This window comes from Mus caroli, chromosome X (assembly GCF_900094665.2).
Source record: "Mus caroli chromosome X, CAROLI_EIJ_v1.1, whole genome shotgun sequence".
Lineage (NCBI taxonomy): Eukaryota > Metazoa > Chordata > Mammalia > Rodentia > Muridae > Mus > Mus caroli.
In genome coordinates, this window is record NC_034589.1 from 69129225 (window position 1) to 69149146 (window position 19922).

The 19922-nt window shown below is 42.1% G+C and overlaps 1 protein-coding gene across 2 annotated transcripts in view; it reads left to right on the top strand.

Annotated features, from left to right (window-relative positions):
* Positions 1-6320: 6320 nt before the first annotated feature.
* Opn1lw (opsin 1, long wave sensitive) overlaps positions 6321-19922 on the top strand; it is a 59261-nt gene continuing 45659 nt past the window's right edge. Inside the window, exons 1-4 of one of the 2 annotated variants that reach the window (XM_021153782.1) lie at positions 6321-6454; positions 11838-12134; positions 15918-16086; positions 17304-17469. In XM_021153782.1, the coding sequence (XP_021009441.1) occupies positions 6358-6454; positions 11838-12134; positions 15918-16086; positions 17304-17469 (729 nt within the window). In that variant the 5' untranslated portion in view covers positions 6321-6357. The remainder of the gene's footprint in view (positions 6455-11837; positions 12135-15917; positions 16087-17303; positions 17470-19922) is intronic. The other variant, XM_021153781.1, reaches the window with a different exon arrangement.

The following is a 19922-nucleotide window of genomic DNA, read 5'->3' on the forward strand; positions in this document are numbered from 1 at the left end:
TAAGCCAAATAAACCCTTTCCCCTCCAAGTTACTTTTGGTCAGTATTTTAGGACACAACAGAGAAGCTAACTAGGACAAGCTGAGATGCAGTTGGTAGTATAGTGAAGAGTTTTATCTCTAAAGATGTTTTAATATTTAATTGTGATCAAATGACCACAACAAAAATTTTGCCATGTTAAGCATTTCTAACTGTATAGTTCTGTGGTGTCACGTATGTGGACATAGTTATGAAACATCACAACCATTTATCACTAGAGCCTCAACATCTTGTTAAACGAGACTCTGGTCCCATGAATCACTAACCCCATGCAGTTCTCTCTGGGCCCTGGCATCCATCCTTCCTTCTTTTTATGAGTTTGACTACTCCAGGGACTACATAGTAAATGGAATCCAATTGTAACTGAGTTTGGAAAATATACCTCTTTTAAAAATATTTTTAAACTAAACAGGAGATAGTAATCAAGGGGAAATCCTTACAATCTAAGACTTGATTCTTCACTAGATTGTAAAAATGAAACTGGTTTGGAATGTGAGTTTTTTTCAAGCAAAAAAAAATATGTTGAGAAACTGGGTTTGATGGCAAGTGACTATAGTTTCAGTTTGGGAAACTGGGGCAGGAAATGTGTTTGAGCCCTGGAGTTTCAAACTAAATCTCTAACATCGGGGTAAAAAGCCTGGCATGGTAGTGCCCAGCACTGAAAAGGCCAGATGATCCAGAGGCTTTTTTTTTCATTAATTTTTGTTACATGTATATTCCTAAATATGACCTGCTCAGTCTGTATGTTACTTGAATGTTTATGTCTTCAGGACTGGCCATTTGGTATAGGATAACCAATTTGTGTGTTCTTCGCTGGGGAAGACTATTTATTTCTCTTACTCTCAATGTTGCTTAGTGTCCTTTAGTTCTTTGTGTAGGGTTGAATCATCCTAGGTTTCCCTGCCCCCATTCACGTTAGCTTGTTTTATTGTTGTTGTCCATCTTTAGCTCATGCTTGGGCAGTCATGTCAGTGAGACTTTATTGGTGTCGTTTCTGACATTTCTAGGAGACATACTCTCACAGCAAACTCCCTAGTCCTCTGGCTATTAAAATCTTTCTGAGCCTTATGTACAAGAGTGGTTTTTAGATGTATCTACAATTCTGCATTTTGATTGGTTGTGGTTTTCTGGAATGGTCACATGCCTTTAGTCCCAGCACTCAGAAGGCAAAGGTAGTCAGATCTGTGTGAGTTTGAGGCCTGCATGGTCTACACAGTGAGTTCCAGTTCTGCCAGGGTTACATAGTGAGACACTGTCTAAAACAAACAAACAAACAAACAAACAAACAAACAAAAAATACAAGTCTGGCAACCAGAGTGCATACCTTGAAACCCACATAAAAGTGTAAAAAAAAAAAACAAAACCAACTCCAATAATTTGTCATGAAGTCCAAGGGTGTAGCTTTGTAGTAGAATGCTTGCCCAGTATGTATACGTTCCACCCCCAGCCTCAATATCCATTTCAACTTCAGCCTGAGTAAGAAAGGTTGTTACCTTTTTTTGTGTGGGGAAGGAGCAAGTTGGAATTATGGGCTAGATATTTCTGGTAGACATAGAGATCTTCTGATTTTGGTAAGCTGTGTTTTCTAAGAGTTTGTCTATTTTACCATCCAAGTTGGCTGGAATAAAGTTGTTTATAACAGTCTCCTTGAAAAATGTGTACAGTGGGGCTGGAGAGATGACTCAGTGGTTAAGAACACTTGCTGCTCTTTCAGGGGACCTTGGTTCATTGCCCAGCACTCACAAGATAGCTTACAACACCTCTAACTTCAGTTTCAGGGGGTCTGATGCTCTCTTCTGGCCTCCATAGGCACTGGGCATACATTTGATCCACATACATACATACATGTAGGCAAACACATACAGAAAATGAAAGTAAATGATTTTTTAAAACATGCACAAATTTGAGTCATTGACCTCTTCTTGTCCCTCTATTTTCCTCCCTAGATTTTTTTTATGTGTTTTATTACTATTTTGAAGATGTCAAAGGCAAAAGAGCAAATGATTCCTTGTCTTGTAGTTGGTCTTATTGATGGACTTGAGAGTTGAATGAGGGGACAGGCATTCACCAAAAGTCCTAATAATAGACTTATATAATAAAAGTCCTAACAAAATGAGTCTAAAAGCTGAATGAAAGAAAGTGTCAGGAAGCTCTCAGAATTCCTAATAAGTTCTCCTTGTGAAGGTGAAGCACTATCTACATACAGAGGAGCTTGGTGTCTGGGAGAACTTCTACCTCTCCTGAGCTCCAGAGCTATCTCTCAGTTTTGCCCTGCCTGCCCTTGTCCAATATTATACTTATGACATCTCACTGTAGTGCTTCAAAACCCTAGGGAAGGAGTTTAGAAGTGGGAGGGGAAAGAGGAGGTGGAATAAGGTATTGAGTTCTAAGTCTTGGAGTTCCTGTACTGTTGAGTGCTAATTGATGATTAGGGCTAACAGAAGATCAAGTCTTGATTTAGCTTAAAGCGGATTACTACCTTAGAAAGTACCCAAACATGTGTGAGGACATGTGAGCTCCCCAGCTCTAATGACAGCTCCCTGGAGCTCCAGAAAAAGGGTGGGTAGAAGGAGAGGGGCCTTGGAAATGGAAGTGAAGGGTGAAGGTGGAGAGAAAATGGGAGTGTAACAAGGGCAATGGTGAGGGTGGAGAGAGAAAGAACTCCGATGTCAGCATCCTTTTCTCTGCCTCATCCCAGCATCATTTGCCATCATTGTACCAGCTGGTATCCTGGAAGCCTGGAAGATTAGATGTCACACTTATCTCTAATCTATTTCTAAATGCCTTTATAAAGGATTGCTTATTAGGAGTTCTGGAAGCTGCCTGTCACCTTCATTCAGCTCCTCTCAGCTTCATCTGGCAGGTCAAGGACTTTATCAGCAACAGCCAGTAGCTGATTTTGCTAGAGAACAAGGAACCATTTGATAATTTCCTTTGACATTTTAAAAGTCTACCACCCTAGCCATTTTCAAATGGACAGTCCAGTGGGACTAAGCATGATCTTTTTTCTGGGCAGCTGTCAGTACCTCCAACTCCAGAATCTGTTCATTTTGGACAAGTTGTACCCATGAAACACCAACTGCCCTGTCCTCTAGCTCCTGCCAATCACCAGCCTATCTGCTATAAATCTGGCTACTCTAAGGACCTCCTAGAACTCAAGTATTTGTCTTTTAATGCCCGATTCATTTCATGGGGCTTCATATCCTCATGGCTATTCATGTTGCTGCATGTATCAGAACTTTCTTCCCTTTTAAAGCTGAGTAATGGGTATGCCATGTTTTGTTTAGTCATTCATCTGTTGCTGCACAATAGACTGATACCCACCTCATCTCAGTAAGGAATATGGCTGCTGTCAAGATAGTGGTACAAGTTTTTCTTTGAAACCTCTATTTTCAAGTCTTTTAGATCACACCCTAATTCCATGTTTAAAATTTTTCAGAACGAAGCTGGATCAGTTAATAGGGTACTTGCTTGGCATGCATGAAGCCCTGGGTTCAATCTCTGGAGCCACATAAGCTAGGTACTGTGATTATAATCTCTGTATTTGATGGGTAGAGAGAGGGGAATCCAGAGTTCAAAGTCATCTTTAGCTATATAACAAGTTTGAAACCATCTCACAACCCCCCCCATTTCTTGCTGCTAAACTGTTTTACACAGTGGTTTCACATCTCTACCTAGTTCTAGAACACTTGCTTCACCCTCAAGGGATTCCCAGTACCCATTAGAGAATCATGTTCCAGCTGGCAAAACGTCTCAGCAGATAAAGACACCAACATCCCTGAGACCCACATGGTAGAAAGAAAGAATTGACTCCCACAAGTTGTTCTCTTGTCCTCCACACACACGCCATGGCATGTACCGTCCCCCCACCACACACGTAATTTAACATTTTTTAAAAATGTATTTTTATTTTATGTGTATGAGTGTTTTGCTCTCAAGTATTTGTGAACCACATGCATGCAGAGCCCAAAGGGGCCAGAAGAGGACATTAGATCCCCTAGAACCAGAGTGACAGACAAGTGCCATCCACTTTGTAAGTGCTTGGAATGGAACCCGGGCCCATAGTCCTGGGACCTTGTGATCCATTTGGCTGCCAGAAAACATGTGGCACAGCACTCTGTGATCCATGCTGCTGCAGACTGCTACACACAAAGAAGCTTCTTATGCAGTGCTTTCAATGACTGCAGACTCAGAACTTAGAGTCAGAGACATTGAAGGTTTCTGTAACAATGCCTCTTGAGCCCCCAAAAAGAAATAATCCAGACAGACAGCTATCAGAGAGTCCTTAAAAATTGTGATAACGATGCTAACATGTAATTCTTCACAGTTTGATGACTTCTTGTGATGCTGATAAATGGGGAGGACAGTTTTCTTTAAGAAGCTGGCCACTGGGAGTCTGACTATGCTCCAATGAGTATATGGGCAGCACAAATTGGACTTGGTAGGGTTTTGGGGGAGGCGCAAGGGTGGAAGGGCAGACCTGAGAGGAATGGGAATCAAATGATCAGGGTTCATTGTATGAAATTCCCAAATAATTAATAAAAATAGTACATTGAGAAAAAATTAAAATAATGAATCTTTAAAAATATTCTAGATATTGGGAAAGGAGATGGGTAGACAAAAGAGGTTGGATTTGAGAAGTGCCCATGCTGACATATTATAACCAATTCTTCTAGTATATAAATCAATACACACTACTAAAATATTTTTTAAAGTCTTAATCAAAAGATTTATCATGAGTAACAAAAATTAAATTATGCAGAGCAGTGTTTAGGGTAACTTTCCATACATCTCTTAAATGATTAGAACTCTGGTGCATAGGTTCTGGGCTTCCTAATAAAATTTTCAATAATATAAATGAATACTTTTGAAATCCTGTATCACAAATGCTATTTAATTGAAAAGATAGCATCAATTTGCCCCACTCCAGGAACTTAGAAATAAAGATTAAATGATCAAAAAAAAAAGTTACTTTCATCTCCCTTCCTCTAATGTACTTATCTACTTTCTGTCTCAATGGATTTGCCTTCTCTTTATACTTGACATCATAGAATCATATCTAAGTGGCTTTTGGTGTGAGTTCTGTGTAGACACATGCTTTCTGGGCTGCTGCTGGGCAAGACTGTGACCAGGATTAAGTTACACACAGAGCCTCTAAGCTTGGTTCTTACACGGTTACATCAATTAATTCCAAGAGCCATTCTTGGGATGGGTAGCTACAAAGGTTCTACCTAGCTCCCAGGTTAAGGGTAGGGTCAAGAGTAGAATGGTACTGTAGAATGATAGCACAGAGGGTGAAGACATTAATTCCATCAGCCCACGAGTCTTTACTGAGCCCAAGAAGCTAACTCAAAGGAGATACTCCTCAAGGCAGCTGGATTCCAGGACCAAGTAGAGAGGAGCTAGTGGATGTGCTTCCTGAGGAGGCCACAGTAAGAAAGCAGGAGTCTTTTCTTGGAAGTGGTCATGTTCAAGTAATTAGTGTCTCCTACTAATTGTGAAGCCAGCAGCAGCCACACTGTTATGAGTAGAGGAGGACAGTGAGGCACCCTGTCTAGACAATGTGAAGAAGCAGGCAGCAGCCAGTTAAAGTCCAAGGACATATTGTGCATTTGAACAGGCAAAAGGGAAGCACATGTGAGCACCTTCAAGTACTGTGCCATGCTTCTGGGAAGACCTACATGGTCTCCTAGTGACAATAAGAGTTGCAGCTGGCAGAGATGAAGGATAAAGAAGGCTAAAGCCGAGAGAGGCAGTCAGCTCCTACCCCCTTTTCCATGGGAGCAATCCTGCTAACACACAATGTACCCTTGGGGCCCACCAACAAACTGCGACACAGTTGTGTTCCAGATGTCTGCTTGAAAGGTTTCCAGGAGCTGCTTTCAGCAGGGTCAGAGAAAGGAAGTAGACTGGAACTCTGGGCTGCTTCCCTACTCACACTCTGGTCCACAAACCCCATTTTCCTGATCCATAGTAGTAAAAAGAAATGGAACACAAACCCTTATAAATAAGCCATTGTAAACAAGCAAGAGCTACAGTGGCTGCCACAAGCTTTACTGCAAGCCAGGAATGGGAACAGTGGTGTGTGTGCAGGCAAATGGCCCTGAGCCACCCCTGTGGATTGGACTCAGAAACATGGAAGTGAGGGTAGGAGGGGATGATCTAAGTCCTGGGCCCAATTAAGAGATCAGATGGTGAAGGGTTTGGGGGCCTTTAAGGTAAGGAGGCCTGGGCTGATCCTGCAGGCTGATATAAAGTCCTGTAACCCCATAGGCAATGTGCCAAGTCTGACAGGTTCCAGAGACAGTTTTCTACAGCCATGGCCCAAAGGCTTACAGGTGAACAGACACTGGACCACTATGAGGATAGCACCCATGCAAGCATCTTCACCTATACCAACAGCAACAGCACCAGAGGTGAGCAACAGGTGCACTAGAGGTTCAATAAGCAGGCCAGGTCTCTCCTTAAAGCTTCCCTAGAACCTGGGGTTGGCAACAACCTAGCATTGCCACTGCGGTAGGAACAGGGATCTCAGGCCAAACTAGCTAGAAAGCACAAACTTTCTGTACTTCACCTCCACAGGATTGTTTTGGTACCTGTGCCTTCAATGAGACACAACACCTCTGTTTTCTGATGCCAAGGGGGTTGTTTTGTGCAAAGCTCCAAATGTCAAAGTAATGGAAGAGTATCATGAACGCAGGTCCTTATAAAACCCTAACTTCCATAGGTTTTATCTTATTTCATCTGTGATTCTTCCAACCCCTTTCTTCCTGATTATTTTTATTTTAAAAATTGTTTTTTAAATCTTTTATTTATTTATTTACACTCCAGATTTTATTCCCCTCCCAGTCCACCCACCAATTGTTTCACATCCCATATCTCCTCCCTGCCCCCCCCATCTCCACAAGGATTGTCCCCACCACCTACCACCTACCACCCACCACCCACCCCACCTGACCTCTAAACTCCCTGGGGCCTCCAGTCTCTTGAGGGTTAGGTGCATCATCTCTGAATGGAAACAGACCTGGAAGTCCTCTTCTGTATATGTGTTTGGGGTCTCATATCAGCTGGTGTATGCTGTCTGTTTGGTGGTCCAGTGTTAGAGAGATCTCAGGGGTCCAGGTTAATTGAGACTGCTGATCCTCCTACAAGGTTACCCTCCTTCTCAGCCTCTTTCAGTCTTCCCTAATTCAACAACAGGGGTCAGAAGCTTCTGTCCATTGGTTGGGTGCAAATATCTGCATCTGACTCTTTCAGCTGCTTGTTGGATCTTCTGAAAGATAAGAGAGAATGAAGATAGGTAGGTAGATAGATAGATAGATAGATAGATAGATAGATAGATAGATAGAAAGATAGAAAGAGAGAGAAAGAAAGAAAAGAAATGAAAAGATAAGATAAGATAAGATAAGATAAGATAAGATAAGATAGAGACAGACAGACAGAGAGTTGCATATAGATATCGGAGGACAACTTGGGAACATATGTGTAGAGGTCCGTGGATAACTTGGAGCAGTCAGTTCTCTCTTTCTACTATGTGGGACCCAGGATCAAACATCAAGCTTGGCAACAAGCACCTTTACCTACTAAGCCATCTCACTAGTTCCTCCTGATTCCTGATTCTTAGACATAAATCTAACACATTATATCCTTCTTTATTTAAAAATTAATTTTTTTACTTATTCTTCACTCATATATTCCCCTCTCTCCACTCCTCCCAGTCTCTTCCCTCTAAGATGATAGGGCTCTATAAAACATAACTATGATGTCATCCTAATACTAAAAATTCAACAATGTTTCCTGGACTGTATGCATTATCTTAGTTGATATTAGAAAGATCTTACTTTCAAATGGTCATGGTAGCATATGCTTGTATTTCCAGCACCTAGGAGATAGAAACAGAAAGATCAGAAGTTCAAGGTACATACAGAGTTTAAGGCCAGTCTGTTGTACATGAAACCCTGTGTCAAAAAAGTAAATTAACCAGGTATATACCTTGTTCTAGAACTTGTGAGGCCGAGATAGGTGGATCTCTTTGATTTTGAGGCCAATTTGTTCTACATAGCAAGTTCCTGACCAGCTAAAACTATATAGCTCAAGTTCTTAGCTACATAGCTCTCAAGACTTTGTGTCAAAATGGTCATGTTTTGGTTTTGTTTTACATTCAAATTTAGTTATTTATTTATCAGATAATGCATACACAACATCCACATAGAGATCAGAACTTGTGAGAGTAGTGAGTTCTCTTCCAGAATGTGTGCTCCATGGACCAAACTCAGATTGCCACTGAGTTCTATTGACAATCTCATACTTGTGTGTTTGTTCATTTGTTTTGTTTTTGTTTCTGTTTTGAATCAGAATTTTCTTATGATTCTGACGCTATCCTGGAATTTACAGCCCAGGGTGGCCTTGAATTCATGATCTCCTGCCTCAGACTGCAGAGTTCTGGGATTACAGGCATGGACTACTATAACCAGAAAAAGTGTTTTATACTTTTTTTTTTAAGTTGACTTGAATCAAGGCCCAAATGAAATTTACAGATTCATGTGGATTACTAGATGAAACCTAGTGCCTCATATATGCACTCTACCATGTATCTACTTCCCCAACCCAACTGCTACATCTTTCATTTCCCTTGCATTTTTTTAAAAAAGAAAAGTAACTCCTTTCCTTTGGGCTTTCCCTCTCTTGAAACATTGCTGATGACTAGCCTATTATGATTTAGCTTGCCACTCTGAGTTGTATTATTTATCACCTTTTTTTCCTGTAAATTAACAGTTGATCTGAAAGTCTGACTGGTATGAGAGGCATCTTTTGGCAGAAGTAATAGAAATAAGAGCAAGTTCTGGGTCAGGAACTTCTAAGCAAATCTTTTTTTTTTTTTTAAGATTTATTTATTTATTATATGTAAGTACACTGTAGCTGTCTTCAGACACTCCAGAAGAGGGAGTCGGATCTCGTTACGGAGGGTTGTGAGCCACCATGTGGTTGCTGGGATTTGAACTTCGGAAGAGCAGTCGGGTGCTCTTACCCACTGAGCCATCTCACCAGCCCTAAGCAAATCTTTATTGGAGCATCAACTCAAGCAGAACACTCTCAACTTGAGCAGAAAGTACTCAGTATTGATAGAAACAGAGGTCAGGCTGCTCTGCAGATGGAGGAAGAGAGGCAAGCTCTTCTTTGTTTACTGGTCTAGCCTGAAGATTTTCTCCTGGCTATAGCTTTGGTCTCAAAAGATGTTCTATTTTTTATTTAAGACATTGGCTAGTCCTGGAAATCCAGGTGCTGCAGGTCTATACACAGAACGGAGTAGACTCTGGCTCAAACGTCAACGCAGTAAGGTGGAAGACAGATGAGCCAAGCCATATCATCGCATCCCAGTCACGCTATCAGACACCTGCAGGCCAAAGTAAAGAGAGAACTTTCAGCATAAACAGCCTTCAGGTCCCCGAACAGTAACCTAAGAAAGTCCTACCACAACCAACACGGCAGAGTTGTTCTTTGCATTGAAGCTAGGAAGTGACCTTCAGAATTTGTGCTATTTGAGCTGAAGAACTGAATGAGAGCACTTACTGCTCTTCCAGAGGATCCAAATTCAAACCCCAGAACCCACATCAGGTGTCTCAGAACGAGAGTCTCTAATCTAGCTCCAGGGAATCTGACACCTCTATCCTCTGAGGATAAATCTTAAAAAAGAAGAATTAGCAATCTTGAAGTTTACTGAGAGCCAGCAAAGCTAAAGTTCTTATTTAGTTTCCTCTCAGTTGTTAGACTAGCATCCAGCTGGAATCTTGTGTCTCAGTGATGACAGCTTTCAGAAGCATCTCTTGGGAAATCACAAGTTGCTGATGCATAATGCCTACACACATAAATAAAATATTTTAAAATCTTTTAAATAGGGTTGCTAAAGACCTAACATTTGTACATGTCTTTTTACACTTAGGATGTATGTCCTTAAGTTGTGTAGTTGAGACACTGTGCTTTCAATCCCTGTCTTGGAGTAATGCTATTGATTGGATGTACTCTTAGGCTCATTTGTTTTTGTTTGTTTGTTTTTGTTTTGTTTTGCTAACAAGGAATTACTTTTTTTTTTTTTGGTTTTTCGAGACAGGGTTTCTCTGTGTAGCCCTGGCTGTCCTGGAACTCACTTTGTAGACCAGGCTGGCCTCGAACTCAGAAATCCGCCTGCCTCTGCCTCCCGAGTGCTGGGATTAAAGGCGTGCGCCACCACACCTGGCTAGGAATTACTTTTTTAAAAGATAGATATGCACCAGCACACCTGGAAATCAGATATTACATTTTAAGTGTAAATTTTAGGTCAGGCATAAGCCACTTTGCTTGTAATCTTAGTACTTAAATGCAGAGGCAGGATAAGTTCAAGGACAGCTTGGTCTACATACCAAGTTTCAGACCAGCCAGGTTTACATACCTAAAACCTGTTCAAAATACATTTTATAATTATGTAATATGTTGGTTATAAGGTTCTAAAGGAGGCAAGTATAGTGGTTCATACCTTTAATCCCAGCAATCAGGATACAGAAGCAGGCAGATCTCTGTGATTTTGAGGCCAGCCTGGTCTACATAGCAAGTTCCAGCACATCCAGGGCTCAGTAGAGAAAACTTATCCAAAAATTTAATAAAGAAATATTAAAATTTCATTTTAATAATAATAATAATAATAATAATAATAAGTGTTCCGAAGGGAAAGCTAGAACACAAGATAGATTTGTAGAAGTCCAGCTTTCATGACCCAATTGTTTCCTTTCCTGTATTCCTTACAAATTTTTTATGTAGGATCTAACTTTTGATACCTTTTTCTTGCTTATTTCTTTATGAATCTTGTTCAGGCAGGAGAGACAGGCTGCTCTTGTGTCATTGCTGCCAGGGCCTGGATACTTACTTCTCTTTGTCAGTGCTCTGCCTGGTTTGAAGTCTATTCTCTAGAACGGGCTCTGGTTTAGAATCTGTGACATTCAATTGCTCTAACCTCTTTGCTTGTCTATAAACTAGAGGTTCAAAATACCACCCAGTTCTCCTTTTTCTGCTCCGGTTATTCTGCAGTGCTTTCTCAGGGGAGATACATTACAGTCTGAGGGTTCTCTGTTCTCATGTCTATTAAAATCCCTGTTGCTTCAAACTATTCCCTTCTGCATAGAGACTAAAACTCTGAGTCTGGGGTTAAGAATGGCCTGTTCTTACATCTCATATTTGGGGTTCCTGGAAAGCTGTGCAGGGTTTTCTTTTAGAAACAAATAGGACCTGTACGCAGAGTGAAGCAGAGGTATCACAGGATGCAATTTTGCTGGGGGTGAGATTTACCTGTCCCTCATAGCACAGCCAGAACAGCCTTGTTTTTCTTGAGCTATTTTGTTTTAGGGAGTTTGGGGAATTTTAGAGGAGGTTGGTGGGTTTTAGGGGAGGTGATGGGTTTTTTTTTTTTTTTTTTTGCTTTTTGTTTTTTGGGTGTTTGTTTGTTTGTTTGTTTGTTTTGTTTTGTTGAATGAATAGACTGGAGAATTCTATCAAACACAGGTCTCTTCGTGTGTGTTTTTCTGCCTTTCTGTGAAGCCTTATCGAGTAACAGAGATTGGGGCTTGTGACCCTATCCAATCATTCTGGCAAAAGGCAGCAATGGCAAATGTTCCCTTTTTATAAAGACACCCATCTTACTGGATTAAGGCTCACCTTAATTGCTTTATGTACAGGGCTCACATAGAGCAAGGAAAAGTGAGGTCAAGATTCTGGTTCGGCAGCATAAAGCTTTGTACACTTCCTCCTGTATTTTGTACTTCTTGCCTCCAGGTCCCTTTGAAGGCCCCAATTATCACATTGCTCCCAGGTGGGTGTACCACCTCACCAGCACCTGGATGATTCTTGTGGTCATTGCATCTGTCTTCACTAATGGACTTGTGCTGGCAGCCACCATGAGATTCAAGAAGCTGCGCCATCCACTGAACTGGATTCTGGTGAACTTGGCAGTTGCTGACCTAGCAGAGACCATTATTGCCAGCACTATCAGTGTTGTGAACCAAATCTATGGCTACTTCGTTCTGGGACACCCTCTGTGTGTCATAGAAGGTTACATTGTCTCATTGTGTGGTAAGTTGAAAGAAACACAACCTGGTATGCCTAAAGGAAACCATACTGCAAACCCTGGGGTTCACAAATGGTGTTCATGTATGAGACACAGTCTGAAGGGAGATACTCATAGTAGAAGCTGGATCACTGTCAGCACAAGGGTTGGAGGACAGGTTTACAGGATTTTGAAGACTTCCATCTAAGCACACATATTCAACTCAGTTTGCTTGAGTTCAACATCAAGACAGGTTCTGATTGTATGTACCCAGTTTGGGGCCTTGGGACTCATGTGAAAAGAGATAGATATTGAGCCAGAGAATTTCAGAAACATATGGATGACAGGCTCTGGGTACCTTCGATAGACTCCTAGCTAGTTGAGGAATATATGTGTTTTCATCCTATCTCTCAGGCTGGTTAATGGTACTGGATGAGCTGTTCTCAGAGAAAGACAGTTCCCAGAGCTTTTTGAGATATTGACCAGATTCTAGACACTTTTCTTTACAACTCTCACTAATACTGGTTGTCTATGGTTTGCTTAGGTTAGGTAACTAGGGGATGATGAGATGGTCCAGTGGGTAAAGAAGCTAGCTGCCAAACCTGATCAGCTGTGTTTCATTTCTAGGTCCCACATGTTAGAAGAAGAGAACCAACTCTCAAAAATTGTCCTCTAATCTCCATATATACACCATGGCTATACACACATACAAACCCTAAAAAGTGGTGGCTAAGAAGTACAAGTGTGCTATGTTCTGTACTGGAGAGGGCCTAGTAACCAGATGGGGGCAACACAATGCCTCTGTTAACCTCTCTCTTAGCTTATCTCTAATTGGGCAAGGAGAAGTAGCCAGTCTGGAAAACAGGCTTTGTTGAACATATATGAAAGGGGGGGGCATTGAATGTCATGCTTATAAGCAGATACTTTGAGAGGTCCAGACTGGGGGTGGAAGACCCACAAATGGTCATGGTTGGAACCCCACTTACCTAGCTATATACCCAGCAGACATCTATCTATCAGTGGCTGCCCTTGCTTTTGGTTCCCTCACTTTTGTTTCTCCTTGTTCCTCATCTATTTGGCAGATAAAAGTTCAGACCAGAGGGAGTATGGAGGCTGTATCCCAAAAGCATAGGGGTAGAATAATCAGGAAAGATCAAGTAAACAAAATTTATCTCCCAGGTCCAAGTGCTTTCAGTTATAGATGTGTGCCTTGGTGGTTACATGGCCTTAAGTGGCATCCTCATGTCTGGCTCTGCCTCTGGTAGGCTTGCCTTTGTCCTACTCACAGTGTATTCTTGGTTCATTCAGATGTCCAGTAGCCAGCATATTTTAGTATCACAGATGCCTTCACCCTCAGGAATGTTTTCAAATCCGTAAAATTAAATCCACAACATTACAAAGTTATCAATGACATTGAAAAATATTTATCAAAGTTTTAACTATTAGCAACATAGTCTTTCATAAGAAATATAAGTATTGCTTAACAATGGTGGCACACACTTTATTTTTTGTAATTTAGTGAGTTTATTATATCCAAAGTTGTTCAACAATCACTACAATCAATTTTAGAATAGTTTAATAGTGTTGAAAGAGGAATCATCTCTGTTAGCAGTCACTTGGTGTTTTCCCAGTTTCCATTCTAGGCTGCCTCTAGCCATATGTTCTAGACATTTCATACATTTAGTGATATGCTATGTTTTTTCTTCCAAGACTGATGTTTTCACTTTGCATGCTCTTTTCAGGGGTCTTCCAGTGGCAAGATATATGAGCATTTAATGTCTTTATTATTTTATTTTTTATCAATCATCCCATTTGTTTACATCTCAAATGATATCCCACTTCCTGGTTACCCCCTCCACCAACTCCCCATCCCACAATTGCCCTCCCCTTTACCTGAATGGGAGTGCTCCCTCACCTATCCACACTCTCCCACCCTACTGCTCCAGCATCCCCCCACGCTGGGACATCACACCTCCCCAGGACCAACAAGGGTCTCCCCTCCCATTGCTGTCAGGCAAGGCCATCCTTTGCTACATACGTATCTGAAGCCATGGATCCCTCCAGGTACACTCCTTGGTTGGTGGTTTGGACTCTGGAAGAAGAGAGTGGTCATGCCAGCCTGTGTTGTTCTTCCAATGGGGTTGCAATCCCTCTCTGCTCCTCCAGTTCTTCCTCCAGCTCCCCCACCAGGTTTCCTGAGCTCAGTCTGATAGTTGTCTCTAAGCATCTGCATTTGTGTTGGTCAGTTGCCCTACCTGGGGATCCATCATGTCTGCAGACACCAAACCCAACACCGTTACCGTGATCAAGAGGTGCTTGCTGACCTGAACCTAGTGTGGTGGTTCCCTGGGAGGTACAGCCAGCAACTGACCAATGCAGAGGTAGCACACACCTTTAATCCCAGCACTCAGGAGACAGAGGCAGGCAGAACTCTGAGTTCAAGGGCAGTCTGGTCTAAAGAGTGAATTCCAGGACAGCCAGAGCTACATAGTGAAACCCTGTCAAAAAACAAAAACAAAACAAAACCAAAAGACATAAAAAGAAAGCAAAACCAAAACGTACTAAACTGTGGACTAAAATGGAGCTAGAGAGATGTCTTAGTGGTTAAGAGTATCGGTTGCTCTTCCAGAGGACCTGGGTTCAGTTAGGTAGCATCCATATGAAGGCTCACAACCACTTTAAACTCTAGTTCCAAGGGATTTATCACCCTCTTCTGACTTCCATGGGCACTAGGCATACATGCACTAGGCATACATGGGCATATATGCAGGTGAAACACTCATACACTCAAAATAAAAATAGGTCTTCTATGAACTTCTTCACTAAAACATTAGCAACAGTGTTCTGTACTAAAGTGTTTCAACAAGGATCTGATCTGACTACTAATAAAAATTCAGTCAAATGACAATGAGTAATAATGTAAGGTGATATGAGAATATCTGTCACTTTTATATCTAGCTGACTGAGTCAGGGGTATTATTAATACTGCCAAGTTCATAAGAGAAGGTAATACAGTGTCCGTTAGAGGTTAGGTGAATGAAAGATGCTTTTTCCCACCCTGGTTTGTGGGTCCCTGAGGCCTGTGTACACACCTTTGGGCATAAGATGGAGTGAGAACCTGTGCCACCCTCCAATTATAGAGAATCTGAGCTGTCCCCAAACACTCAAAGAAACAGCAAATAAGCAGGAAGTGTATAGATCGCATGTTCTATTTCTTTGGAACAATAACACCTCAGTGTGGTCATGCCAGAATGAACATGTGTTTCCAGGAATTTCATCAATGACATCAGAGGAAGACAATCTCAGAGACCAAGGGAACAAAAAGGGTCCCTGTGGACAAGTCAGCCAGCTACCATAGCCCTTTCTTGCCTTCTTTACAGTGATGAGGTGTGCAGGCTGAAGTTGAGGAAAGAGAGCTATGAGAGTTCTAAGTTACCAGTCTCAGGATTCTATGACTCAGTAACTAAACTGAGAACTAGGACATCCTGCTCCAGAGCACAAGCAACTCTGGTTAGAAGGAAGGTGAGAGAGTAGAAAGACAGAGGAGAAGGCAAGTTGCTGGGTTTAGCTTGGAAGCAAAGCAGATGAGCCTAAAAGAGGAGGGGAAAGAAGGTGAGACACCTATGTCATAAAAATGAATTGAAAAAAAATCCATTCACCAAGAGGTCCATGGAACTCTAGATCTAAAAACCTTTCCAAGGATTTGGTGTGGCAGCTAGGAGTCTTAAAATCTGCCAGCCAGGAGGAGGAAGCAGTATGAATAATCCTTTGTTTGGCTTGAAGCCTGGTCTATCTCTTCTTCCGTGTAGGAATCACAGGCCTCTGGTCCCTGGCCATCATTTCCTGGGAGAGATGGCTGGTGGTCTGCAAGCCCTTTGGCAATGTGAGATTTGATGCTAAGCTGGCCACTGTGGGAATCGTCTTCTCCTGGGTCTGGGCTGCTATATGGACGGCCCCACCAATCTTTGGTTGGAGCAGGTAAGGGTGTAATGATGCTAGAAAGGTAGCCCCTGTAGGACCAAGTGTGGAAGGTCAGACTGTGATCTTTGGGGAAATCACTTCTGATTTCTGGGTCTGTGTGGCTCCTTGCTTACAAGAAGGAAGGAGGAAACTCGCCTCAGGGTAGTGAGGCACGCACATGAATGTATGTATGTATTTGCCTATGACATCAAAAGAGGCCCTGAGGCTCACTCCCTAGACATGAAAATGTTTATCTCAAGTGTAAGAAGCCCACAAGAAGGCTAGGATTATTCAAAATGCCCATCCTAGGGCTATAGTGTAAGTGAACACTGGGTACATTTAGATTTCAGGGCCCTCTTAAAAGCTCTGTGCCAGGCACTTCTCATACATTTTACCCCACCACCTTCAGAGGTTTCTTAGACGGTACAGGAGGTCATGGAAGCCATATATATCCTTGCCAGATTCATTCTTTGGGGGAAATACTCAAAGCTGATGAGGCAATGGCTTAGATATTTTAGCAGGGAGGAATGAGATATGGACAACGGATTTTACTGTTGTACATGACAATCTTGAGTGTGTGTTCCTGTGGTATTTGGACAGGGAATGTTCTTTCTTTGGGAAGCTTCCATCATTCTGTGAAATAAGCCTTGTTAACAGCTTGTCTTTCCACAGAACCACAACAATTACCAGTAATTAAGAATGTCCTAGTGCTAGTGCTGGGGGAGGCTTAGACTGGATTATTTCATTTCACTTCCATGGTTACCCAGTGAGCATTCCCCTTCATTACAGCCCTGGCACAAACTGGCCTCATAATAAATTCAGACATTCTTAGGGTTTCTAAAAAGGAAGAGAAAGAGGAAGCTTCTTCACCTCCTTATGAAAATATTCTAGAACTAAGTAGTGATAATTGCACAACCTTGGGAAAGTCTTGAATGTAATAATGGCAAATTTCATACTATGCATATTTTGTCACAAAGAGAAAAGATGACATGAAGAATATAAATGGACAAGGATTTACCAAAATCCTACTACAGAGTTTTAAGATGATCAGAATATTCTAGAAGTACAACACTGTGTAGATATGAAATGCTATTGACTTGTTTACTTCTAATTGGTTAATTTCTTCTCAATTTAAAAAACCCTCTGACTCAAGTCAGGCATGTGCCCTGGCTAGTTGGGGAGGTTCCAGGTTGCCCCAGCTTGAATTAGGATGGGCTGCTGGCCCTTCTCTTTAGGTACTGGCCTTATGGCCTGAAGACATCCTGTGGCCCAGACGTGTTCAGCGGTACCTCGTACCCCGGGGTTCAGTCTTATATGATGGTCCTCATGGTCACGTGCTGCATCTTCCCACTCAGCATCATCGTGCTCTGCTACCTCCAAGTGTGGCTGGCCATCCGAGCAGTAAGCCCTTTACCCTCCTGTCCTCATACCAAACTTGCAAGATGTGTAGGCAACTCAGAGGCACACCTGGTAACTCTCCTGCCTCCACATTGCTCTGATCCCAAATCAAGCAGTTCACCAGAGTCTCTTAAATGCACCCCCCTTTTATTTTTGGAGACAAGGACTCAGTATAGAGTCCTGGCTGGCCTGAAATTTGCTATGTAGATCAGGTTAGATTCAAATTTACAGAAATCCACTTGCCTCTGTCTCTTGAGTGTGTACCACCATGACTGGCTTAAACCTTTTTATCCCTGTGAGTCTTAGTTGCTGTTCAATTGCTGTTAAGAGACACCATGACCAAGGCAACTCATATAAAAGCATTTAATTGGGGGCTTGATTACAGTTTCAGAGGCTTAGTCCATTATTATCATTGTGGGACTTGGACAGGCATGGTGCTGAGCAGACCCTGATCCGAAGGCAAAGAAAGGAATGCTGGCCTGTTGTAGGCTTTTGAAACCTCACCTCCAGTGACATACTTCCTCTAACATGGACAAACCTACTCCAACAAGGCCACCTCTCTCAATCCCTCTCAAATAGTGCCACTCCCTGATGACTAAGCTTCAAACACTTATGGAGGGGGCATTCTTATTCAAACCATATAAGCAGATCCCATCCATATAAAAAATATTAAGAACCAATAGTATAGGACAGGAAGTGTAGCTTAGTGGTAGAATATTTGCCTAGCATGTATTGAAGCCCTGGGTTCCATCTTAAGCACCAAATAAACTGTGAGTGGTGGCTCTTAGGCAGTGAAGGCAGGAGGATCAAAAAAGTTCAAGGTTATCCTCTGCTATATAGCAAATTCAAGGCCAGCCTGATATGTACATAGACTATGGAGATGCAAGGAGTTCCTTTGGGGGATAAAATTTAGGGATTTTTTTACTTAAAAGGTATGTACAATATTTTTTATCATATTCTTTCCCCTCTCTCAACTCCTCTCAGATCCTCTCCACCCAACTTCATATTCTCTCACACTCTCTGCCCTCTCTCTCCCTCTCTCCCCTTAGGGGGAAAAACACAAAACAAAGGTCAAAATAAATTAACAAGCAAAATCCATTAAGACAAAATTTACCAAACAAAAAGTTCACAAAGCAAAACAAACAAACAAACAAACAAACAAAAACCCAATCAAACAAACGACAAACCAATTGTGGAGTCCATTTTGTGTTAGACAGCTACTCCTGGATCTGGGGCTTACCCTGGAGTGTGGCAGATATACCTAGTGACGCGGTCTGATACAGAAAACTGACTTCCCCCTTTTCAGCATGTATCAGTTGCAAATAGCATCTTAGTTAGGGATGGAACTTCTTTCTATGCTGAAATTTTGTGTGGTTTGAACTTTACAGGTCTTCTCTGTGCTGTTACAGCCCTTAATGCAGAAAAGGAGTTAGAAGTATTGTAAGATGTAAAGGTAAAGAATAGCTCCAATGAAACTGTCATCCAGACACAACAGGACTGATGTACACATAAATGAAATTATTGTAGTCTCAAAACCTGGCTTCCTTGTTCTCACTCCAATGAGATGGAAAGTGACTGCCCATTCCTAGAGGACTCAGAAAGAGAGCAGAGCTGTCTGTGCCTTCTCCCTGGCCCAGTACAGCCCTCCCATGGAGCATAATCTACAGAAAGCCTGCATCCCCTCCTCAGGTGTCTTCATTACTATTCTATTGCTGCGAAAAGACACCATGACCAAAGCAACTTATTTTTTTTTTAAAAAAACAGTGTTTGATTAGGGGATGCTTACAATTTCAGAGGGTGAGTCCATGATAAATGTAGTAGGGAGCATGGCAGCAGTCAGTCAGGCATGGCACTTGGAGAAGTACCTGAGCTTAATCCTGATCTGTAAGTTGAAGGCAGAGAGAGAGAGACTGACCCTAGCATGGGCTTTTAAAACATCAAAGCTCACCCCTCATAATGCACCTCCTCCAAGAAGGCCACACCACCTAATCTTCTGAAACAGTTTCATGAACTAGAGACCAGATTTCAAATACATGAGCCTATGGGGGCCCTTCTCATTCAAACCACCACAATGAGGCTCTTGGGGAAGATCAAGAAGTGAACTCCAGAATGCCATTTGTCTCTAGACCTGCTCGACACTGTCCTGTGTGCTCCATCTTAGGAAGCCCATTCTGTCAGGACTCCCTGTCTCACCAATGTCCCTATCTAGGTCAGGTTACACTGGGGAGATGAGAGTAAGAGAATGTGTAAGCTGGGTACTGTATGCTGAGTGCTGTGTGCTCCTCTAATGGTTTCCCTCCCCAGCAGAAATTGTCCCTTTGTTAAACAACCCCCCTACCATTTACTTTGTGTGCCATTTGTTCAGTGCCCCAGCATTGTGTAGCACAGCTGGCAGAAAGTCTCTCTCTCTCTCTCTCTCTCTCTCTCTCTCTCTCTCTCTCTCTCTCTCTCTCTCT